General features: G+C 45.2%; 2 protein-coding genes across 2 annotated transcripts in view; one reads left to right on the top strand and one right to left on the bottom strand.

The window, feature by feature from the left end:
• The window catches only part of SYCP2 (synaptonemal complex protein 2), a 69800-nt gene extending 68569 nt beyond the window's left edge, over positions 1 to 1231 (top strand). Inside the window, 1 exon segment of the mRNA XM_066626430.1 lies at positions 998 to 1231. Coding sequence (XP_066482527.1) covers positions 998 to 1069 — 72 coding nt within the window. The 3' untranslated portion in view covers positions 1070 to 1231.
• A 7236-nt stretch (positions 1232 to 8467) lies between these two features.
• Positions 8468 to 25045, bottom strand: part of PHACTR3 (phosphatase and actin regulator 3) — a 255263-nt gene continuing 238685 nt past the window's right edge. Inside the window, exons 9-13 of the mRNA XM_066624720.1 lie at positions 21906 to 21961; positions 14742 to 14803; positions 12172 to 12312; positions 9443 to 9519; positions 8468 to 8525 (exon numbers count right to left, since the gene is read on the bottom strand). Coding sequence (XP_066480817.1) covers positions 8468 to 8525; positions 9443 to 9519; positions 12172 to 12312; positions 14742 to 14803; positions 21906 to 21961 — 394 coding nt within the window. The remainder of the gene's footprint in view (positions 8526 to 9442; positions 9520 to 12171; positions 12313 to 14741; positions 14804 to 21905; positions 21962 to 25045) is intronic.

Genomic DNA, 25045 nt, shown 5'->3' with positions numbered 1-25045 from the left:
TGGGGCATTCACTGCATCCTGCAGTTGGGGGGATGTCACAGAGGCCTCCTCAAGGTAAAGCAATGTTTGTTCCCTTCCTTTGGAGTTGCATTGCCCGTATGTTGGTGCTGGAAAGTGGGTTAGGATTGTGACCTTAGTTAAATACAGCAAGCAGGGTCACTTTTTAAAAATGTTGCCTTTGTGAGACTGAACTGCCCTCTACTGATAGGCATGACACTTATCTTTTCTGTTTGAGAGAGAGTCACATTGTGGATGTATATGTCCACTGTAAAAAGTTATTCAGGCAGACAAAGAAGAACAGGGAGCTTTGATTTTGGGAAACAGCCCTCATACCTGCACCAGCCAAGTTGGTACCTCCCGCAAGCTCACTTTCTCCGCTGTCACCATTGTCTTCGCTGAAACAGTCAGATCGGGTGGCACTTGAATTCTTGGCAGAAAGCTGTCAGGAGCAAGGCAGTGTCCACAAAGGGCACAGCAAACATCATGAATCCCACCTTGTGCAGGTGGCTGGTACTACAGATCCACCTAAAAAGAAAGCAAAATGTGGATCAGAAACAGGAAAGCCATGACATTTCTGACACAATGACATTGCTGTATTCCCTGTGTTAGAGCTCTTTTCCAGTACTGCAGTATAAATGCAGAGGTGATCCTCAAAAGAACTGAGGGTTTAAGTGGTTGAGGCACACAGCCAAACACAGAGTTTCTCCACTCAGAAATAGGGGCCAAATTCTCGACAAAATTCTGGAAACTTCTGTGCGTGCACAGAACTCTATTACTTGTGTTTTCACTGATTACCACTTGAACAACTGTAGTTACAGGTAAACAACTTGTCCTTGTTAAGAGAGAACATGATCTTCTGTTTTCAGATTTTAATTAACATCAAGTAGTTGAAATTGTTGAAATGCATTTTCTGATTTTAATTTTTTGCTTTAAGTCAAGACCTTGAGGTTGAATGATTTAAAAAACACAACATCTAATGTGTGATTTTGTATCACAGCATGAAGAGGAATTGCTTAATGTTCGCAAAGCCTTGCAGTCGCTCTTTCTGCCAGAAGACAGAAAATTCTGACATAGTTTGTGCTGTGAATGAAAGGAGATAGATAAGTGTACATGTTGGTATTGCATTTTTGTAATGTAAGTGACAGAGAGCAAACCATTTTCATGAAAATGCTCTTTATTACTGTAATTTATGTAGATAGTGTCACTCTGTTAAAAGACATTTGCATTTTCCTAGGCATCATAGGATATAAATTCATAAATGTTTTGTTTTAAAAGAAATGCTATTTTAAAAAGAATTCCAATAAATTTGGTGCATTTCTGATATATGGTGCCTGTCCCTCCATTCTCCCCTACCCAAAGCAGGATAGTTGTGAGAAGGATGCATCCCACCAGTGTCTGGATCCCTCTTGGCTACAAGGTGAAAAGGGGGATGCTGGCCAAGCATCAAGAACCACCACAAGGCCTCAGAGTTTAGTGGTGTGGAGGAAGTTGCGTCACCCTCCTTCTTTCTCTACCCATCTCATTTCCTGAAATTGGCCCAGCCTCAGCCCCAGGGGAGCAACCCTCAGGTAGTCTGTCCAAAGATTGCCTCATCATTAGCTTGAGTGCCTTATGTACCTCTGGGCCATCCCTACCCCCCACCCTACTTTACCTGGCCTGTCCTGTGGTTTAAGGGGCAGCATTGCCCAAGGGTAGCAGGGCCTTCATTATGCAAGGAACAGCCAAAGGGGAGGTTTTAACCTCCTCCTTTTTGCACTCCAATATTAGGGTTCCCTCACTCTACCATGACATCTATCACTAGCAACCCTCTATCTTCTGGTGGCATGGTTTTTTTTCTGAGACTTGGCCCATCATTGTGAGGATTCACCAGAGGCTGAGGGTTTTTTCAGATCTTGGGGTGAACCAGATGTGAATCCATGCTTTGGCAGCATGGATTTGGCCATGCCAGTTGCTACTCCCCTGCTGGGGTTGTGATGGGATGCCTGGAGTCCCTGAAATGTTGGTGTCTGGATGTGTGTCTGTTCTGAAGTAGACACACACATCCTCAGGATCTTGGTCACTTAAGTCTTTGGCTCTTCATTCTTTGAGACAGAATCAGTACTGAGGTGTTTCAACCCTTTGCAGTTTTCTACTATAAACCTATAGAGAAGAAGTAAAAGATACCACCTCAGGACATGATCAGTGTGTTCCTTCTTTCTTTGAATCCTCTGTAAAGGGGCATGATCCACCATGAGGATTGGCTAGGTAATATTGCAGGGCAGCTGTGGCCTACTCAACACCCATCTTCAGCATGTCCTCTGCCTATGGGCACAATCCTAACCAGGTCTACTCAGAAGTAAGTCCTATTTTGTTCAATGGGGCTTACTCTCAGGAAAGTGTGGTTAGATTTTGGGCCATGTCTATTTTGGGCCATCTTTTGTGAGGGAGGAGCCTCCAGGCTGCCCAGACCACAACACCTGGAAGGGTTTTCTATTTTGTGTTGGATAACGGTGGTGTATCCCACCTCACAGTGAAAAGCACTGAGGGCAGATAGCCAACACTACCTGGCGTTCTTTCCTCTGAGCCTCAGAGAGCAAGAGGCTGAAGGGGGAGGGGAATTGGGGCACTGTGGGTGCTCTAGTCTCTGGCAGCACAGCTCCAGTTGCTGCTCCCCTGCCAGGTTGTGATAGGGTTCCTGGAGTCCCTGAAATAAGGAAAGTCCAGAAGTGGATATATGGCCCTAAACTAGCTGAAGTTGATCATGATGAACTTGATCCATTGGTTTAATAGAATGTAGCCATGGCTACTTTTAGCAAGATTCGGAGTCAATTCTTTAAAATGCATTAGCTGGACTTTTTTTTTTTTAAATGAATACTTGCCAGTTGATGGATAAACATATTAGGTTTTGGATATGTTCATAGTCTTCACATTGAAACAAACAAGAAGTATTGAAATGCAGATTATAATTACATGTTTTCTAGGTACAAAAAAAGAATTTATTAGTGTTTGTTTAACAGCCCAATCCTATCTAACCCCCTGTGCAGTAAGCAGCAGTGCAACTTCCACTGCATTCCGTGGGGCAGTTTTGGCTCCTAGAGGTCTTCTCAGGATAAGGGTACATTTGTCCCCTTGTCCTGGGGTAAGCCCCAGCAGCCATTATGGATCAACTTGAACATGCACCAGCAAAATCGCTAGTACAAGTCTGTGTTGACCCAGGAATGTTGATCAATCTGCACCTCTGATTCTGCCCTCCTCCCGGGCCTGATCTGCCCTCCTCCCTGTCCCTTTCAATGACCTGTTAAGAACTTAAGAACAGCCCCACTGGATCAGGCCATAGGCCCATCTAGTCCAGCTTCCTGTATCTCACAGCGGCCCACCAAATGCCCCAGGGAGCACACCAGATAACAAGAGACCTCATCCTGGTGCCCTCCCTTGCATCTGGCATTCTGACATAACCCATTTCTAAAATCAGGAGGTTGCGCATACACCTCATGGCTTGTACCCCATAATGGATTTTTCCTCCAGAAACATGTCCAATCCCCTTTTAAAGGCGTCTAGGCTAGACGCCATCACCACATCCTGTGGCAAGGAGTTCCACAAACCGACCACACGCTGAGTAAAGAAATATTTTCTTTTGTCTGTCCTAACCCGCCCAACACTCAATTTTAGTGGATGTCCCCTGGTTCTGGTATTATGTGAGAGTGTAAAGAGCATCTCCCTGTGAGAGTGTAAAGAGCATCTCCCCACCCCTCTACCTGTTCTACCCCTCCCCTGTTCTACCCACCCCTCCCCTGTTCCTTCCTCCCCTGCCCCGTTCCGTCCCCTGCACAGGCTTACCTGCTCCAGTGGATCTCCATCAATCTACTGATGTGCATGAGAAGGCTGCTTATTGGTTGAATGAGAAAGAACAATTGTCTGTTGTGGCATCACCTTTAAAGAGTCAGATTCTGACCCTGAGATGTTATTTTCACAGACTGTCAAAATATTCTGTCATTATGCGAAGAATCAAGTACCTTTTTAAAATGTCATCTCAAACACAGAAAAAGGGTGAACATTCCCTGGATTCTTTTTGTCCCCCTTCTTTATGTGAGGTTATACTGTAGCCTGGTGGAGAGGAAGTTACTCTGAAATGCTAAGGCAAATGACTTAACAGCCCAATCCTGAGCTGCCTGGGGCGCCTAGGCTTGGTGGCACCGAGGAGGGCTGCCACCGAATCCAGCGCCTTGGGAGAAGGGGACATCCGTCCCCTTCCCCCGAGTAAGGTAAGCAGCCCCGCAATGGGGCTACTCACTTTACCGCCGGCCAAAAGGTCGGCGGTAAGGAAAAGGCGTTTGTGTAGGGCATGCAGTCCTGCACGAGCGCCCTGGATCCTGCGGAGTGCAGCTCTGCAGATCCGCCTCCCGCCTGCCCTCTCTCCACCCCTCACCGGCACCCCCATCCCCGGAACACCTCCTCCCGCCCCGTCCCGTCCCTGCCCCCCATTCTGCAGCCTGGCAGTCCAGGAGACCACCAAGCCACAGGAGCTGTGCAACCACCCAGCACTAGCTCAGCACTGGCTGCCGCTGGGTTAGCACCAGTGGGAGCCCAGCAGTGAGCCCTGCAAACATGCCTTATGGTATGTTTGTTACAATGCTTGGTGGCACGGAGCCGTGCCACTGACCACAGGATTGGGTTCTAACATAGCAAGATTGTAGGGCTACAGTAACTGCATTAATCTTGTATATTCTAGCAGGTATAAAATCTTCCTTAACTTTTGCTCTCACTGTTCTCACTCCCCCAAATGCACTGTCTTGATGTGGAAATTCGTCAAGATAATTGGTATCTGACAAGGCTGAAAGCTTTAATCGGCTTTATCAGTAGCTCAGTTCACTAGAGCTCAGCTGATTCATTAGAAGAGGCCAGTTTTAATTAGGGGGCAAAGGTGAGGCTAAGAGGAAAGGCCACACGTGTTTAATTTTTAGGTGATTTTAGATCTAGTGTGTTAATAAACACTTTTAAAAGACCATATTGAAGAAATCTTACTTAAATTGTGAGTTTCCTTAATCTTCATTGGGAAGTACTGTTCTGTGATGTGTGTAATTACTTCTCACCCCCACTAGGTGGTCCTCCTGCAGCAGATAAAGATTTCATTCATATCAGTCTAACTGATTTACTTGAGATAGTACAGTCTTTGTGGAGTTGAATGTACAAGGCTTTGAAAAAGGGAGATGTTTTCACACATTGTGTGGACATAATTGTGCATGGGAAGGATAAAGTGGATAGAGAGATGCTCTTTACACTCTCATATAGCACAACCAGGGGACGTTCACTAAAATTGAGTGTTGGGAGGGTTAGGACAGACAAAAGAAAATATTTCTTTACTCAGCATGTGGTCGGTCTATGGAACTCCATGCCGCAGGATGTGATGGCATCTGGCCTGGATGCCTTTAAAAGGGGACTGGATAAGTTTCTGGAGGAAAAATCCATTATGGGTTACAAGCCATGATGTGTATGTGCAACCTCCTGATTAGAAATGGACTAGGTCAGAATGCCAGTGCAAGGGAGGGCACCAGGATGCAGGTCTCTTGTTATCTGGTGTGCTCCCTGGGGCATTTGGTGGGCCACTGTGAGATACAGGAAGCTGGACTAGTGGGGCCTATGGCCTGATCCAGTGGGGCTGTTCTTATGTTCTTATGACAATATGCATTGCACGTGCAGACACTTCTTACACGTAGAGTAATCCACGCATGGAAACGGTTCTGAGCGCAAGGTTTCTGTGGGGAGTAAAAAGGGCACATCTAGTCGCTTGCATAGTCCACTTGTGAATCTCCTAACGGGTGTTGAAGAGGTCAGGCAGGGAATGCAATCCAAACTATTTCCTCCCAACTTCATTCTCCCAATGTTGCATGCCACCAGCCATCTGCTTACCTAGTAGATGACTATAGATGCTTGTATGCACTAATGCATGTCTGAGTGATGATCTGTGGTTTAAAGGCCCCTGAAGTTCATAAAGTCTCCAGAAGTTTGTAACTCCAAAAATTTGGCCCAATCAAACAAAGGTAACAAGCATCTGCTACTGAAATGGGAATCACCTACTCAAATGAATTCTGTATGTGCTATTTCTGGGGCTAGAGTTTTTGGCATTCAGTGCCTTGGCAACCTGTGCAACTTCGGATGCTGGACTGAGAACAGCCTGCAACACTAATCATATGACGGCCCCATCACCTGCCTGAAAAGGAGGTGCGGGACTGCATCCAAGCCCCCCCCTTCTTTGCCTCCACTGCCTCTGGCTTGCATCTCTGTATCAGCGTCATTAATATTAGTTAAAATATTTTCCTGAGTGCATGATATTCTGTTGAATTTGTACGTTATTTTTTGTGTGTGTTCTGAGGAGATCGTGTTCCTAAAATGCTTTGTAATGAGCTATGCATTGGGAAGATGCATCATTAACACATCAAAAGGTTTTGATCAGCTCTGATTTCAATAAATAGTATGCTATAGGAATTTTTTGCACTATAATATTCTCAATTAAATTAAACTTGTGTAGAAGGGAAGCTAATCCAGTCAGCAGGCACTTAACTGTACCATAAGAATACCTGTTGCTTTAAAAAGAATGATCAATGTCTGACAGACTTTTCAGTATTTATCACTTGTATCACTTTTGGGGATATCAGGAAACTGTTGAGCAGTGTCTCAATTTATGTGATCCTGCTATTATTTGTAACCTTTTTTCCTTAACAAGATATTATCACTATGCAAATAGACGCGCTGTAATAATATAGTATGAATACTTTGGAAGCTGGATTTGTCAATATCAACTTTTTCAATATCAGTGCAATTGTAATGCAGCCTGGAGGTAAGGGAACAAATGCGCCCATACCTTGAGAAGGCCTCTGTGACTGCCTCCCCACCACAGGATGCAGTGCACACCCCACTGGCACAGCAGCACTGGTACTGGAAAATTGGGTAGGATTGGGCCCTTAGCTGGCATAAGGCCAAGGAGCCTTTGCGTGGGTTGGGGTTGGGGTTGGTGAGCTATAGCCCCAAACTGCCCTTGCTACCTTACCTGCTCTGGCATGGTGACTGGGAGACACTAGCACACACACACAGCCTCCAGCCATTTGCACCAGTGGCCCCAAAGCACCCTTATGGCTTTTGCAACACCATAAGAAGACTTATGGTGGCTGATTGCAAGATCCGCTGCTATAAGCCCTCTATTGGATTGGGCCACATAAGTTTATATCAACTGCTACACCAGTACTGCTTTACACATTGTGATGTCAGGCCATATCTTCAAGATGCACCACCAAAATAATCAGAGGTAGGAGCCTGGATAGGAATGTCTCAGTGTGTGATGCAACAGAACTCGATAACTGATGAAAGTATAAATTCTCAGATTCTGCAAACAGACCTAGCCCCATTCACCCCAACAGAGCTAAACTATGTTTTGAGGCTCTGTTCCAATGAGGCTTCCTTCTAGAGGATGGAAACTGCTCCAGTGTCCATTCATTCTATGTTCCCTCTACCTCCTCTTAAATAGCACCAAACATGGAAAGCTTTGGATATCTTTTCTGCAGTAAATAATCATTTAATTAAAAGAAAAAAAAAACAGGAGTCCAAAAAAATGCCACAGCTGTGTTTTTGTTAGGCATTATATATAAAAAAAGGAAAACAAATCATAATATATAGTAAATCATTTTTGTATAACATGAACTTAAGTGTTTTATACAAACTAATTGTGATAAGTTCCCAATGTCTTGTCACCATGATAATACTGAATGACGGTGTGCACCATGTCCATTATGCTGGCCTTGGAATGGTAAAGCCTGTGCATGCACAACACCTTCTTCCCCAAGATATGCTGCAATACAGTTTAAAACAAGTAGTAAAGGAGAGCATTAGGTTCCCTTCTGATTAGCTCGACTTCAGTCATTTTCAACTAATCCTCCCACGCCGCAGGTGTTGCGGCTCCAGTACAAAGGCCATCCTCTGGTAGTTCCTCCTTTTTAAATGTGTGCTGCAGAGATGTACTCTGCAGAGTCCTTCTTGAAACATCAGCTTGTCATAGACTGAACCTCAAGGAAAGACCTTCATACTTTCCCTGATGCGTGTTCAGTAGTATCAAAAAAGTAGACAAATTCTTCTCAGAAGAAAATCCCTATGGCCTGTGGAATCTGTAGGACAAAAGAAGAGGAAGACATGAATAACAATGGCAAGTCTTGCATTACTTCACAACAAAAAATACTTCCATTTAAAAATATCATGATTTAGGGTTGTGAAATCACGCCCACATTTTTGCTCTATTATTGAAACGTTTTGTGTTTCCCTTGAAATCCTTCAATTGACCAGAGGAGAAACCTCTACAACTGATCCAACTTTTGCTTTATGCACAATTGGGTGACAAAAGGATGTGTACCCTCTCACCATCATGGAAAAACATCTGATAGTGAAAACTGCAGTGTAAACTTCACAGCAAGTAAAATACTAGTAGCAAACCTAATCTTAATTCTTAGAAATGATCCAGCACGGTAGGATACCAGGCGCATATCAGCCCTGTTTTGATCTCCCTGTGGAAACGGAACATGTGGAAGGGAGCACTGAGAACATGCTGGAAAGTATAGCGTTTGACTGCAAGGGCAAATGCTGTACCCAGGAAATGTATCACCCTGTGATCAGGAATGCTATACAGAATTATGGGCTAATAACATTCAAAGGCCTTCAGGATCGTGTACCTCTCAGAATTTGGTAAGGCTATACTATTGTGGGCATACTGGCCAGCAGGTTATATGCAAATACAATATAAGTGGTTCTTAAACTGACCCACCAGCATGAGAATTTACATAGTTGCCCCTTTCCCTTTAAGGGGGTGGGGACAGGATGAAAATAGTGATGCAATCCCCAGGATCGCACCATTGCGGAGGAAGAAGGGCTGTTTTTAACTTAACTCACCTGCTGCCAGGGGGGTGCAGGGAGCCCCACAGAGCTCTCTGCAAGGTTCTCCGTGGCTTGTAGAATATTTAAAAAATGGTCTTGACCCATTTCCAGGCTGCGATCATGAAACAGGAAGTGGGTCATGATCACTTTTTTTTACATTCTACAAGTCAGCAAAAGCCCTGCAGAGGACTCTGTGGGGTTACCCATTTCCCCCCCCCCCGACCCCAGCAGCAGGTAAGTAGTTAAAAACAGCCCTACCACAGCAATGCGATCCTGGGGCTCGTGTCACTGCTTTCCACCCTCCCCCGCAAAGACTTATCCTGGTTCTCAAACTTCTAGAGAGTTTGAGAAGCAGTGGGCTTTAGGACTAGCAAATAATTAGAAATACATCATAGGAAGCTAACGCTTAGTAAATAGCTGCCTGTACTCAAAATTGGAGCAGTGGTGTTTATTTTCCACACCTTTAAGTGCTGTACAGAGATAGAATGTTTTGTGGACTCCAAACCTGAATGAGTGTCGATAGCGTGACATAAATATCTAGGCAACTGACCTTGTCAAATGTTTGCTTGATGCATGCACCTCCATTTCATTACTTTTGTATTCGTTTAGTTCTTTGCGAATTGCTGCCTGGGAAGTTCAAATGAAAACAAGGTTAATTGATCTTGTAAAATTAGCAAGAAAGGACGATGATTTTAATGATACACAGTAGCCCCTTGTATCCGCAGGACCCATATCTGTGGTTTTACTTATCTGTGGTTCACAAATTCTCCCCATTGTGCAAATGACTTAACGGTCTCTGCAGTTCTCTTGTTGCTCACTTCTGTGTCTCTTTGTCTCCTGTGCTGTCCGCTTCCTGTTAGCATTATGTTACTTGCAGACCTCTAAACCGCTTCCTGTTAGCATTTGCTCTGCTCAACACCAACAAAAAGTGGGTTGAAGGGCTGCAATCAGCGAACCTTCACTCTGCTGCACGTATAACCTATTTATCTCTCATGTTTGGAGAGGTTAAATTCAGGCCCCTCAACTTATATCTCACTACCTCAAAGTGAGCATGTAACAACTGGTTCTGGCTAATCCATGTCTGTGTGTAATGTTTGTCTAAGGGAACCAGGAACCAGTGAAAGTATCTTTCTTGCTACTATGGATAGCTGTGATGTGACCCATCATAGGAGCTACCAGTGATTGTGCATTTCAATCAAATGTTCCAGCCTACTATTCTGACAGTGCCACAAGTACATAGTTTTGTTCTAGTTTAGAATTTGCCTGATCTCAACAATGATTCTTTAAGCACGTGGAGCACGTGGTCCCTGAGCTACCTATGAACAAGGCTTGTTAAAAATGTAAACCAAAAATAATAATTCATGCCAGCTGCATGTAGGCAGAAAAAGCATCAGTGTGTAAAATGGAGCATTAACTTGGCACACTTTGCAATTCTAAGCATAAAGAAAACATAATAAAAACAGCTTCCTACTGCTGTCTAGCTCATTGTATGCAAATTTATTCTACAATCATTCATTTCACTATTCTTATATCATCTGCTTTGCTATAGGAAAGATCTTCTTTATAGAAGAGATTTTGATTCCATCTTTATGGCCCAATCCTATTCAAGCGCTCTGCTGGCAGAACATGTGTTCTGCCAGTGCGCACTGTTGCAAAAGCGCTGTAAAGCGCTTTGCGACAGTGCTAGCAGCCAGTGGGAAGGCCAGAGCCTTCCTGCTGGTGCTGTTGGCTATCAGGATGTCCATTAGAGCAGATAAGTCCATGCAAGGTGGTAGTGGGTGGGTGGAATGGGGAAGAAATGGGGATAGGGATGGGCAGATCGGGTCTAGGAGGGGGGTGGGATCAGCCTACTTCTGGGCCATATCCTAACCCCCTTCCCAGTCCTGATCTGCCTGTACAATGTAGATTTGCAGATGTCTGGCCAGGCCAGGGGGCCAGGCTGGGGCCAGGTTGACCAGATACAATGGAGGACAGAGTGGCTATGCCTTTAACCATTGTATAGAAGAGGGAATTTTGGCAGGTGCAGCTCAGCATGGAAGGGTTTAAAAAGTTGCACTTGCCAAAATTCCCTCTTCTATACAATGGTTAAAAGTATAGGTACTCTGTCCTCCATTGTGTCTGATCACCCTGACTGGGGTTTACCCTGGGAAGACCTCTAGCAGGCAAAAATCCCCTGCAGGATACAGTGATTGTTGTGCTTGTCCCACTGCTTCACTGTGTGAGGATTTAGAGCCCAATCCTTTGCATGCCTACTCTGAAGTAAATCCCATAATAGTCCATGGGGCTTACTCCCAGGAAAGTGAGAATAGGATTGCAGCCATAGACACATTGGGCTGTTAGTCTACTCCCAAGATTTAGTTATTTGATTTTCTCTGTGAATCTTTTTTTTAAATTGAAAAGTGGTATATAAATCTTCATCTTCTTCTCTAGAGCTCCAAGGTGGTTTACAAAATCATCACAATACAATCTAACATTACACTGCATCTTGCAGCTAATGATGTGGACGGCAGTCCATGAAAGTTTGTCTGACAATCTTTGTGTTAGGTTTTCAGGTGGCACAACATTTTGTGTTGCTTTTGCTGCTAGCGTAGCACAGCTCCCCCTCTGGAAGATAGAATATACAGAATGCACCAGAACAAATCAGCAAGCCACAGAGGTGCCTTGGGTTCAGTTCACCCTTTCGCTTCTGAAATGCCTGATGGGAAAGAATGCCTTGTAAATCTTTCTAAATGTCTGGTGGGAGAGCTGTCTAAAGATATAGTGGAATATGTCTCAGCGCCTAATTTGGTTTCCCAAACACAAAAACAGCCACCAAATCATTCTTAAAAACTGTTACATGAAAAACACCATGCACACTGGGCTCTCCTTATCCATGGTGTTGGCATTTGTGAATTTGAATAAATGCAGATGCTGAGCTTGTGGCTGGAAGGCCTCAGAGGACCTCCCAGACACAACCATAAGTGGCTTCTGGTCACGTCTGGGAGGTGTTCTGAGGCTCAGGGAGGTTGTGCGCGGCCTCCCTGCAGCTCAGAAAACCTCCTGGATGCTATTAAAAAGCAGTTCCAGTTTGCTGGTGCAAACTGCAAATGCCTTCCAGTAGCATCCGGGAGGCCTTCTGAGGAAACGGAGCCACGGGCAACCTTTGGAGGGCCAGGTGCAGCCCCTTGGTAAGTTATTGTGGTGCCAAGCTAGCCTTCCCACAGATTCAGTTATCCACAGAATTTGGTATCCAAGGGCCCACTGTAAAGACACGCTCAGTGAACATGGGTAGGCGTGTACCTTATCTGCTGCTGAGAGCCTTGTCCATGGCTTGTCTGCTCGTCTGTCATAATCCTGTGCTTTTGCCACTTCCACATAATCGCTGAATCGAATGAGGATTTTTCTGTCTCTTAGTTCATCAACTGTTGGTCTTTGATTAAGCTTGGAAAAAAGCAGGAAAGTGTCCAGGTAAATATCACACAGAAGACAAGCTGTTTGCAAGGGGTTGGTGGTCATAGGAAGTCATTGCTGATGTAATATCATTGCACACAATTAGAAATGTAATCGAAATTGAGATAAAACTATATGAGTATTTGAAACTCATCAGAAGTCTTTTCACATGTTCACTTAAAAATGTACACAGGTGTGAGATTTCAGCCACTAGCACCACCCATACCCCATATATACACTGTACACCATACAGAGGCAAATGCCTGGAATGGCTCCAAAGGGGACAGGTCTCTTGCAGGGTGCATTCAGGCGCCTACAAAACTTAATGCTTTGCACCCCTTCTAGCTATGCCACTGCATATTAGTAGTGTTCAATTGGGACTGGAAGAGACCAAAGTGTATGGTTTGATCTTTAGCACACTTTTGCCATTCATTCAAGGCTGCATGCAAATGTATTCTGACTTCTGGTTCACACTGAACCTGTGGGGCATGGGGGCCATAGTTCAGTGGTAAAGCACCTGCTTTGCATTCAGACAGTCCCCAGGCTCAAGCCCTGGCACCTGCAGGTTGGACTGGAAAAGATTCCAGCTTGAAACTGCAGTCCGCATAGACAACACTGAACCAGATGGATCAATGGTCTAACTTCTTATGGATGAGACTCCACATAGTGAAAGGCCTTTACCAGCGCAATCCTATGCATGATTACTCAGAAGTAAGTCCCACAGTGCTCAATGGACCTTAGTCCCAGATAAGTGTATGTAGGACTGCAGCCTGAATGTGTGAAGAAGCTAGAGACTAACAGCTGCTCCAGTCATCTTCAAGGAACCCCTTTCCTGACTGCTTGCTTGCTCATTTACCTGCCTGCAGTGCCTGGCTCAAGGAGGAACAATGTAGTGGGGTTCCCCTGTAGTGTGGGAACCTCTCACTGCTACTCACCCAGAGTCTTTTCAGCACATTGTGTCTTATTCACAGGTGCTGCTCTGAACCAGGACTGAGTTTCATTCCTGATCCACATTTCTTATGAATGACTCTGGGAGACACAAGTCAGAGAGAAGCTTCTAGGAGCTAGTACAATTCATTTTTAATACGAGGCTATATTTAGCATTCTTGTGAAGGATTTGTGCATTACTTTAGGGAATGAATGAAACTCTTTCTGGGACTTGTTCTGGTTCCTGGAATGCAAGTACTGTATTCCTTCTCTCTGATTACCAGAAACCCACTCCTTAGAGCAAAACTGAAACAGCAATGCCCATATTTACAGTCTATAGGAGAAATTTTGCAAACTGAACTCCACAGCAGTTTGTCATGACTCCAGAATGGCACTGCTTTATAAATGAGCACCAAATCATGGTCCTTGGGTGGGAGAACTCAGGAAACAGAACAACGCATAGCATCAGGTCAAACACCTGATAACTATAAATGGAAAAAAAAGATTTGCAGTGAAGAATATCCATTGTACAGAAATGCACCTGCTGCCTGCTGCTTACAGCCAGTGGAGTGTATTCATCAAAATAAGACAATGGAAAGAGCTGCTTCTGTAGCTATCTATTATTGTAAAGTGAAGGCAAATGACTGCCAATTAGCTGAGTGAGATTTTCACCTATTATGTTCCATCCATCTGCTTGATTACTGTGTAAATGATGAAGGTGTTTTGGAAGCAGTGCTTCCTGAAAGCCTTCATTTATACTGAGCAGGGGGTCCAGTTTATGTGAGAGAGCTGGGAGATCCTTCCCACTCACCCCTGTTGCAAGGAGTGTTATTATCATCGCCTCTCAGCAGAGAGCCACAGGGATCGTGCACCTTTGAAAAGTCCAACCCATGTTCCAATTATAGACCCACCCAAGCTGGAGTCGATATAATCTCACTGATGCTTGTCCAACTTGTTGTGGCTTTAAAATGGAACACACAAAAAGGCATGGGGTGCATAATGCAGAAAAAAAAGATACTGGTGACTAAATCCCACTGAAAGCATCGGAAGGGGACTGAGTTGTGACTACCTGTTGCTGGGTAGTGCTCTTGGTCCCAATCAGTACCATAGCTACAGGGGTGGCAGCACAGTTAAGTACTGCAGGTGCCACAATGCGCTGTGTAAGTGCCATTCTGGGCAGCAACAGCAAGTGGGAGGGGCCACTTATAAGGCAGTGCCTGCAAAATCTACCATGCTGGCCCCTGGAGCTATGCTACCAGTCCCAATACTTGTCAGAAGGTAGCTGGGAAGAAAGAGGTTGTGGGACTTTACCCTCAGGTGTCCCTCCTATCCCTACAGTCCAGGCTTCAGAAGCTCCAATGACCCAACAGCCACATGTTGCTTCCAGCTGCTTGCTAGAACCATGCTCAGCCAGGATTTTCTGTTGGATGGTTCCTCCTCTCAGTCTGTGCTAAACATTTTATGCAGGCAGGGAGCACTTTGAGAGAGCTTACCTTTCTCGTCAGCCTCTGCTTGATCTCCCTCCTTTCCTCCTGTTCTGTTTGGTCATTCCTTTCTGCAGAAAAGATGAAGAGAGAGATGACTTTCCTCATGAAGTCCCACTTTGCTGCTCTTCCCGCCAGCTCAGCACTGAGCCCACCTTGCCTGGTGCTCTGCCAAGACCATTGCACTCCTGAACATGAGGCGGGATGAACGCGAGTGCCAGTGTCAAGTGCAGGTGGCCAATTAAAGCGGGCTCCAGCAAACATGAAGCAGCCAATCCTGTCCCCACATTAGGAAAATGAGGGGCGTTTTCAGAGGGAAAATCAATAGACTTTTAGAAGCCTAAATGATCGCTTTGCGATGCCACATCTCTGTCTGAGTCATCCGTGCTGCCCTTATGAGCTGGAACATCGTATAGCAGCTGCTTCAGGGAACGCACGTTCCTTGTACTCTTACTCTGCCAGGCTGCCGTAATTTTGTTGATTAATTTATAACAATAGCCAGCATCAACTCCCACGCATTCCGTTGCCTTCTAATATTTGGGCTCTGCCAATCTTATTATAGATCCTTCCGATTCACTGGGCTTCCCCCCTGTTTTCTTAAAGCGATGCTCTCTTCTCACCTAAGACTGTTTGCTTTTGTGCACTGTACGTATTAGTATTCAAGCTGTGATAACTCCTACATGCTGGAGCTAAAAATAGATGCTGGTGTCGTAGCGGTTGTATGAAATATTTCTCTAGCCTTGGGAAACGAGCTAATAGATTTTTCTATTTCACGAGCTGTCTGTTGCTAAATTAAGTTGTGCGCTCGTGACCGAAAGGTGCAAGGAACCTATGGGGAAAGCTCGTTAGCATCCTTTTTCACAAACAACAACAGCAAAGAGAAGGGGTAATCCTGCTTTGCACATTGTAATCATAGGTTGCTAGGGGCATTTTCCACATTAAATCGGGTGCATCCTTTGCATCCTTCACCAAGCTAAAGCACACTACAGATGACATTTGGAACAAAAAAAAAAAAAAAAAAAAGAGGGAGTATTTTTAGAATCCAGCTCTCTATTTTCGTCATCTACAGAATCTTTTAAAAAGGCAGCCACATGGAGCTATTTTTGGAAGGAGAGTAGCTGCAGGCAGACACAGATTGTAATGGGAGAGCCTGAAATCTTTGCAGTCTTCATAACAAAGAGAGACTGAATCATGCGATGCTTAAATGTAATCATTGAAAAATGGCAGAGAGCTTCAGCAAGGATGTAGGTTTCTGCTCCGGTGGCCTCAGGTGAAGAGGACAAAATACAATTCGACAAGAAAATGGGTGGCAAAATGATCAGATACCTGCAGGGCATCATTAGCATATCCAGCCCTATTATAAATAATGTCTAATTTAGCCAGATCGTCGTTAGTTCCAAATGGTCATTGGAGTTCAGAATGATAAGCAAGACACCGAACATGACCTACATTGCTCCTGATAAGCTCCAAAAGAAAGGGGTTGAATTGGTGCTTAATTCTTCAAACTGGGAAGTGATAGGGCTTACAAATTCTAGGAAATTATAACCCCTGCCCTTTAATCCAGATGTGCTTGAGTTGGTTGAGAGAAATGCACTCCCCACATGCTCAGAGACACGATTTTCAGTGTCCAAGGCTGAGATTCAGCCATGGAAACACAGCGACCACACCACATCAGTCATGTCTGTCGTTAGTCTAAATGGACTAATTGTGAGTTGCTACCATGCACTGTTTCTGTTCTCACAAACACCACAGACTTGCTCATTTTTACAGCCTGTGCCCGAGTGACAGGTAGACCATCTGCAGTTTGCTGGACTTTAACATGACTGGGTCCCGCATTATCAGAGGGATTATGATCACATAATGTTAGCCCATAACAGGGAAAATGAGATAACTCTACAACAGCAGCAGTGCTTGGATGGCCCTAGGACCCATTAATTATGAAGTGCCTGGATTTGGGCCCGTCCCTCTTAACGAGATGCCTCTTCCAGCAACACAGCACCAGGCACTAGAGTGTAATTTACACCCGCTCTCTTGACAAGGTTTCTAAATTAGCCACGACTCTGAGACAATTGCCAGACTAGGACTGAATCTGAGCAATATTACGTGCTGACAAGAGGAGAACTGCCTGCAGAGGAACTTCTGCTCTCAAAAAGCAACCCAAGAACTCTCTGTGAACTTCTGGACCTATTTTTGGTTTCAAAGGAACCATTGCTGTGAATGTCACTCTGATGGCTGTGCTGTGCCAACTGGCCAAGGTTGCCAAGTATCAACCAACTAGCTCAGGGCATGGTATGCATGGTGTGTGAGCTGACTGGCTGCACTTCCTGTTGCAGGCAGCCTGGGCAAGTCAATGACATCATCTCATTTCTTGCTAGGGGGATTCATGTTCACACCTGTACTGGCCAGCCACTGTAGGCCTCTGCCTCGGTGCAACGCCATAGCACCTGCACCTGACAATCTGGGCTATCCTTCTTCTAGCCGCAGCTCAGGGGTGACATCCAGCATGCAACACTGCAGGGGCTGCCACTGGCTAACAAGACACAGATATCAGCTGAAAGAAATGAAGAAAGTGCTGGAAGACTTAAAAAAAATTCCCTTTTGTGTCCTTGACTAGGCTCTATGAAGAAGGGTGACTGATGATCCCTCCTCCGAACCACACTTTTAGCCTCTTGCTAACTAGGCTGTTCTTCTTTGTTTTTATGGCCTTAAGTATTGTGAACTGCCTAAATATTTGCACTGCTCGTAAAAATGTGTACCACAAACCTGTGCTGCGCAGACATCACTTGGGGGTCTGCCTGACAGGTTAGCAATGCAACACCCCAGCCAGAAGCAGTAGCATAGCTAGAGGAGGTGCAAAGCACAAGCTCCTGCAGACACCTGAACATGCTGTGCAAGTGCCCCCCCCCTTTGGAGCCAATCTGGGCAATGCCTCCGTTTTGCTCCACCATCTGGAATGGCTCCAAAGGGGAGGGGGAGAGGCTGCTTCCATGGTACATTCAGGCGCCTGCAAAACTTTGTGCTTTGTACCCCCTTTAGCTACACCACTGGCCAGAAGCAGTCATACACCTATCTGCCTGCCAAACTGCTGTTATATCGCTGAGCGTTTTTGGCACATGCCCATAGAGTTGTGAGCAATCCTGATCGTATCTCAGAAAGGTGGGACCAAAAAAAAAAAATCATAGTAAAAAAAAAACTGTTATAGGATGTTATGCAGGTGTAACTCCTTAGAGACTGAGCAATGTGGGAGGAACAAGAGGGCAGTTCAGACATTTATTGGTTCTTCCATGCAAATAGTCCTGAGCAGGAGCCATGTAAAGGAAGACGGCAATAAGAAAAAGTTGTCCTTACTCATCAACACAAAAAAGAGCCATGTTGTTCCATCTGTTTTTGAGTATCAAGATGTTCAAAAGAGACACTTTCCCTTCAAGAGGAGAAAAACTCAATGTGCTCATGAGTAAGCCACATGGTAAGCAATGGCATCGCTGGGAGGGGGCAGGGGTTTGGGCTGCACTGGGTGATGCGCACAGAGGGGGGTGACACCACTACTGGCCAAAATTTTGAAAATCTTATAGTTTTGAATAATACCATCATGTCATATATCATTGGATGCATAATTTCATGCAGAATGCAATGAAACAAAGCATGTTGCAATATCTCAGTTCTATCAAAGGTTATAGCTGAAAATCTAGCGGGGGCAGGGTGATGGGGCCCCATCCACTGCATGGGAGGAGGTCTATCGTGGGGGTGACTGTGGCCTCCTGCACTGGATATTGCAAACCCTAGTGACGTCACTGATGCAAGGCATGCTGCCAGCCCAATGATCACCTATAAACCAGGTGAAGAGCCTTTCGAGCTCAGAATGAGGTTGGATCATTCACAAATTGCCGTAAGGCTGAAGACTCTTGTGCTATTTCAGGGTTCTCACTTGATCAGTAGCATAGCTAGAGGGGGGCGCACTGCACTAAAGTTTTGCATGGCGCCCCACTATAGCATGCAAGCAGCCCCTTCCCTTTGGAGCCATTCCAGGCCACTAGAGCATAACAGAGGTGTCACCTCCATTTTGCTCTAGCAGCCCAGAATAGCTTCGAAGGGGGTGGGGAGGGTTTGCTTACATGCCGTGGTGAGGTGCTGTGCAAAACTTAGTGCATTGCACCTGCTCTAGCTATGCTACTGCACTCGGCTTCTTTATGGAGAAAACAAAGCCTTTCCTGGAGTCTCCCCAGTTACAGCCACAGCTGATTAGTCATGTACATGAGCAGTACTATTTATTGCACTCATGAAAATTGATGCTCAGAAGCAGCGGCTTTATTGGGGTGGGGCAAGTGGCGGTTTAGGTGTCACTTCCGCATGGCTGTGTCTGTGCGGATGTCCAAGTTGCTCTACATGGAGAATGCCCCTCCCAAAAAGAACTCCAAAAGCCAACAGAGATGGGTGGGAGCAGAAGGGGGAGAGGAACCAAAAGAGTCAACAGGTGATGCAATTGCACATAGCAGCAGCTTGCACAGGTCTTGCAAGAAGTGTAGCAACGTGAACCATTTAAAACTTGAAGCAGCTCTGAAGGATAACACTGTTTGCATTTGTGGAATTATTAGCATCAGACACATGGTGCCATTTGACCCCAACTCACAAGCTCCATTTTTAGCTGATTTCTTTGCACAAGGAAAAGTTCCCATTCTGCTCTCTTGCAAATCAATGGGAATCTTTCTACTGTTACCTGTGTGGGATATGATCAACTTGGGATATAATACTCTACAGAGATGCTAAATGTCCCATCAGGGCAGTTGTGCATCTAGTCAGATCTGCTACCAGACGGCTTTTTAGGAACTGCTCTTCAACAGCTTTCATCAGTCCTTATTTGCAGTTATCAGCCAAGCATCCTAATATCTCTGCTTGCCCATCTGGCTGGTAGTCCATCTTTGTTGCAAAGGAACTCAAACTCCGCTTTAAAGAGAAAAATAAATCCAGCCAGCAGATTTCTCTTGGGAGGCAACATCAGATGGATGGAATTGCTTTATCTGTAAATGACATCCCCGAATGTTCAACGAGAAAGCTGTTATTTCTTTTCATTCTCCTTATCTTCCTTTCAGCTTAACCTACACCCTCCACTTTCAGCCTGCACTTAGCTCATTGTATCAAGAGTGACAAATGTGAGTGCCAGTCAGAGGTGTAGCTAGAGGGGGTGCAAAGCACTAAGTTTTGCAGGGAGCCTCACTGCAGCACGCAAGGGGCCCCTCCCCCTTCCCTTCAGAGCCATTCCCCCCGCCATTCCCCCCCACCATTCCCATTCAGGCAGGGGGAACAAAAGGAAGGCATGCACCTCCGTTTTGCTCCTCCCACCTGGAATGGCTCCGAAGGGGAGAGGGAGGTGCTGCCTGCATGCCTTGGTGAGGCTCCCTGCAAAATGTAATGCTTTGCACCCCCTCTAGTTATGTCACTGGTCCATACAACTTCTGTGGAGTTCCACACAACAAAACCCCTTGTGTGGACATGCCCAGTGATGATGATATGATAATAGTCTGCTATTACATATACATTATCTCAGTGATATGGTCAACAGTCTTGCAGGCAGGCCTTTGTTATTGCCCTAAATTCAGACTAAGGCTAAGAAGTAATGGCTTGCCAAAGGCCACCTCATGAGTTTATGGCTGAGACCAGATTTCAAATAGTGTTCTCTCAGCTCATGCTTAGCTGCTATGCTCTGCTAGCTCCTGAACCCAGTTGGATCTGGGTTCAAATAATGCCAGCCATTAAATCAGTGGCAGGTGTTGGACAAGTCATGCGCAGTCTGATCCTGTGTATGTTTACTCAGAAGATCCCACATGGAATTCTCCCAAATGTGCATACTCAGTCAGATCCTTGGTCCATTTAGCTCAGTACTGTCTACACTGGGGTGGAAGCTGCTTTCAGAATTGCAGTCAGAGGACCTGCCCAGCCTTACCCAGAGATTGAAACTGGAGCTTGATTTTGGAGTAGTGATTTTGTCTGTCTACCACCCCTGGTCTAAGGCTGCAATACTATACACACTTTCCTGAGAGTAAGCTCCACTGAATACAGTGGGAGTTACTTCCAAGTAAACATGCAAGGCTTGTGTTGAAACACTATTTGTCTTCTCCCTAGGCAGTACCTGTGACATGCCCTCATTGATTTTGGGGTTACTAGGATAAGGAAGTGAAACTTGTTTTGACCTTTAGGAGCAGGATGGTTTATGAGCCTAAACACATAAATCTGTTTTCCTGCCTATGGACTTGTAAATAATTGTTTTAGAAGAACTACAACCATGCTATAGCTTATCAGAAGCGACAACCACAATGTTGTACGCTGACACATATTTGGTCCAAGTTAGCCTCTCCGATTTCAGTTCCTACCTAGAGATTTGCAACCCCCCCTATCCCCAAAAATTTCACTAACCTCATATTTTGCTTCTGGTGAAATCTGGAGGCATCATTTCAGATAAACACCTATGCTTTTCATAGTTTTAATTCATGGCTGGCACTGACATTAGAAAGGTCAGGATGTTTTGCAACTAATTTGCTTGCTGGAAAATTCAGTCTTCTGCATGGATGCCTGTGCATTTCACTTTTAGAAGTGATGAGTTGCGATTTGTGGAACACTTTGATTCTCTTTGTAAGACAGAAGAAGAATCCAGGTCAAAATTACAGTGAATTGCAGGTGGAAACACCTCCTTTTCTAACAGATCTTCGACAAGAAAGTAGGAATTGATTTTGGGAAGAAAAGATGTACCCACAAACCCCAGCTATGCCATGGATCCAGTGGGCGCCCTTGGGCACGTGACTCTTCCTTAGCCTCAGTTTCCCATAACTAAAATGGGAACAATCAAAGTACACTCCACCAGGCTTTCGTTGTAGCAAAAAATAAAAAAGCTTTGGATACTATGCTATATTCCACTGTTGATAATAGTTGTATTTACATAAAACGTATATTGCTCAGCCACAGTTCTTATCTACATCCCTGATGAAAAGAGACCCATTTTAAGATCAAACAGTTATGAGTCCAGCAGAAAATCAGACCATGTAAAAAGGGACAATTAGTGTGCATACGTACTTTCACAAAAGAGAACCACAAATTCATCACTATTAGAGGGATGCTTGATACAAATGTAGGAGGTCACTCAAAATTACAGTTTACAAATTACAAAAGGATTCAGACACTTACGTTTCAAAATATTTCTTCTTTCTAGCTCCTCAACAGCTGGTCTTTGGCTCAGTCGCCTGCGGAAGAAAACCAAGATGACGTTTTGTACCATTATCTCAATTTTTTTTTTCCTGAAGTCCACTTTGTCCTGAGATCAAAAAGTTGATTTTTGGGTCAGATCATGACCAGTAAGTCAAAGGCATGAGTGAGGGTTGCCCTCTGAGACCCTGGTCTGTTTCATCCCGAAGGCCAGGTTCTGTTTCCCTAGAGAAGAAAGTTCTTGGCTAGCAGATGCCCCTCTTGCTACAATTTGCCCCACTAACACACATTCTTCGTTTCCTACTCTCTGAAGAAAGCCCAGGATACAGCAGTATTTTTAGAAGCAGATTCTGGAAGTGCTTCTACTCTGCATTTTTAAAGATGTGTTTCTGTTCAGGTCGTCTCTGCGGTGGCTGCTTGAGAGTTTCCTGCAAGGCTAGATGTCTTCCCCTTTTGTATCTAGTCCCAACAATGATACATCCTGACACTACTGAGCCTTGGCAGAGAATAATAAGGCCCCTCTGTGCAGGTGGTTTCTTAATCGGAGCTGTGACAGCTCAGCCGGCTAACGGCTGCATAATAGCTCAGTGTGTGTGAGTGGAGCTGCCGAGAGCATCAGGAAACCTCCGCTCAGCGCTCTCGCTGCCTCCCCTTTTACTAGAGCTGCCTCACGATTGACTCGCCAAGATCAGATGATCTCAACCCCAGCCGCGGGAACCCACATCCCAAATGAGACTTCCCCCAAGAGACACTTGCTAATATCTGCCTCGAAAACCTGACAGAGTACTTTGAACGCCCCCACAAAGGCAGGTAGAGACACTTCATTGGCTTGCTGTTGAGTCGTAAGCCTGTGGACGGAGCGCAAAAATAAATAAATAAAAAGCCATGAATCCAGAAAAGGAAAGCCGAGTGACAGCTTGGATTTTACTGAACATGAAGATTTTTCTCACTTACGGCTTATTGATGGAGGGGGAGGGGAGGATGTATCTTCCATGTTGCAGCATATATTTGAAGGAGGTGGACTTGCAAAAAGTGAAAAATCGGTCTTCACCCCCCCTCCATCAATCAGCTTCCAAGCAACAGAGTCATGGAAGATGTGAATCAAGGAAAAAGTGAATACATCATAGACATGTGTCTCTGTCAAAACCACTGTGGTGTTGTCAAAAGATAGGCAGGGGAAGGGGAAAGATGTAGTAGTAGTAGTACTAGTAGTAGTAGTAGTAGGTGGCTATCTCAGTACTACTAGCAGTAGTACTATCCCAGGCAAGTGGTGGTGGTGGTGGTGGTGGTGGTGGTGGTAATGATGATAAAGCATTTACACAGATATTCAAGTACTTTGCATTTGCTATCTCAGAAATTCTCATGTCAACCCAATAAGATGATCTTGTATTGTCAGACCAGTTTTGCAATTGGGGATTTGGCAGGGGTCTCCAGAGCACACTGAGAGGTTACTCATCCAAGCAGTCTGCCCTTTTCATGCAGATGGAGAGGAACAGCTCTGCACACACAAAGGGACTGCATAGGGAAGCCTGCTTATGCTGGAGCTCTCCATATGCTTTAGAGTACACACCAGTAGTGTAGCCAGATTAGGGTGGCACAGTAAGTATAGCAGGTGCCATGTAAGTGGCCCTGCCCACTGGCTGTTGGAGCCATTTGGGGCAGCGATAGCAATGCGCCTGCTGTACTTACCGCACCCCCCTCTGGCTATGCTATGGGTACATGTGGAACACTGAATTAGGGGCAAGGGCCATTTATTCCTCAGAATATTAGGTACAAGCCAGAGCAGAGACTGATTAGTGCACTCATTGACATCATTTGCTCTCTAGTTTGGATTGCTGTGGTCACCACCTGGTGCCACAAGTGTGGTCATCCTTTGGTGACTGCAATGACAGGTGAAGACCTGCCTGTCTGAATATTGGCAGCCACAAATATAATAACACAGAGTACATTTTCACATCACCTCCAACAACATGCTTTTCAGTGGGCTAGCTGGCGGCTGAATGCGTGAACCATGGAAATGTATGGCCTCCAAGGTGGCGTGAGGGGACATGAAAGTTCTGCTGATTCATGCCCCCAAGCCTCAAATCAATGTATCAATGTAGCAGGCATGAAGTGATGACCATGTGGACTATTGTCCACTCTATACATGCTATGCTAGAGGTGGGCTGCAATTATCCTCTCAAGCATTCTCAATCTCTTGTGAGTTATCTCAAGGCAGTGCTTAAAGGGTATCTAGAGATAAACACAGCAGTTATTTCTTGCTATAACAACCAAGAGTTAACTTATCCTTTGTCCGGACAGGAGATAACTCACTTTGTCCGGTGGCATTGCCAATGATCATGTAGTCCAGCGCCGAGCTCAAAATGATACCCCAGAAGTTATGCCACAACTGGAAGTGACATCACGCCTGGGCTTTTAAAGAAGTGAAAATCAGGGGAAAACCCGCCTTCTCCCCCCAGCAGCTCGCCACCCACTTGCTCTGCCATCTCCCCCCAGTCAGTGTCATAGCTAAGGCATCTATCTGGGATCACCTGGGATCAAATAAGTTTTTGTAGCCCTCCCCATGACAAAATCAAATTTAATTAAGTAAATAAATAAAAAGTGTGTCCCATATTGCTTAGTTATTCTCCCCTCTCCCCTATAATATAAATATAGGAAAAGCACCACTTGAAAACGTGGCTTTTTACCTAGTTAGCAGATGTAACTGTATTATAATACATGGAAATTAAAACTGACTCATGTTAACACTTTATTAACTTTATTGGTTCCATGCTGTATCATAATAACATCTCATTGGCTCTCAGAACAATCAGGATGCAATCCTTACCAATTTTCTAGCACTGGCATAGCTGTGCCAGTGGGGTATGTACTGCATCCTGCAGTTGGGGGGCAGTCATGGAGGCCTCCTCAAGGTAGGGCAATGTTTGTTCCCTTACGTCCAGTGGTTCTCAAACTCTCTGGGAGAGTGTGAGAGCCACTAAGGACTTGTGTGGGCACGGGGGAGAGGTAGCGGGGGCGGGGAAAGGCAGCGGCACGATCCCCAGGATTGCACCGCCCAGGGGGGCTGCAGGGGCTTGGGTGCACTTACCCAAGCCTCCTGCAGCCTCCCCAGGCTGCAGGGA

The sequence above is a fragment of the Tiliqua scincoides genome, chromosome 4, assembly GCF_035046505.1.
Source record: "Tiliqua scincoides isolate rTilSci1 chromosome 4, rTilSci1.hap2, whole genome shotgun sequence".
Taxonomy (NCBI): domain Eukaryota; kingdom Metazoa; phylum Chordata; class Lepidosauria; order Squamata; family Scincidae; genus Tiliqua; species Tiliqua scincoides.
Note: the sequence above shows the minus strand (reverse complement) of the source record. Positions and strands in the feature narration are given on the sequence as shown.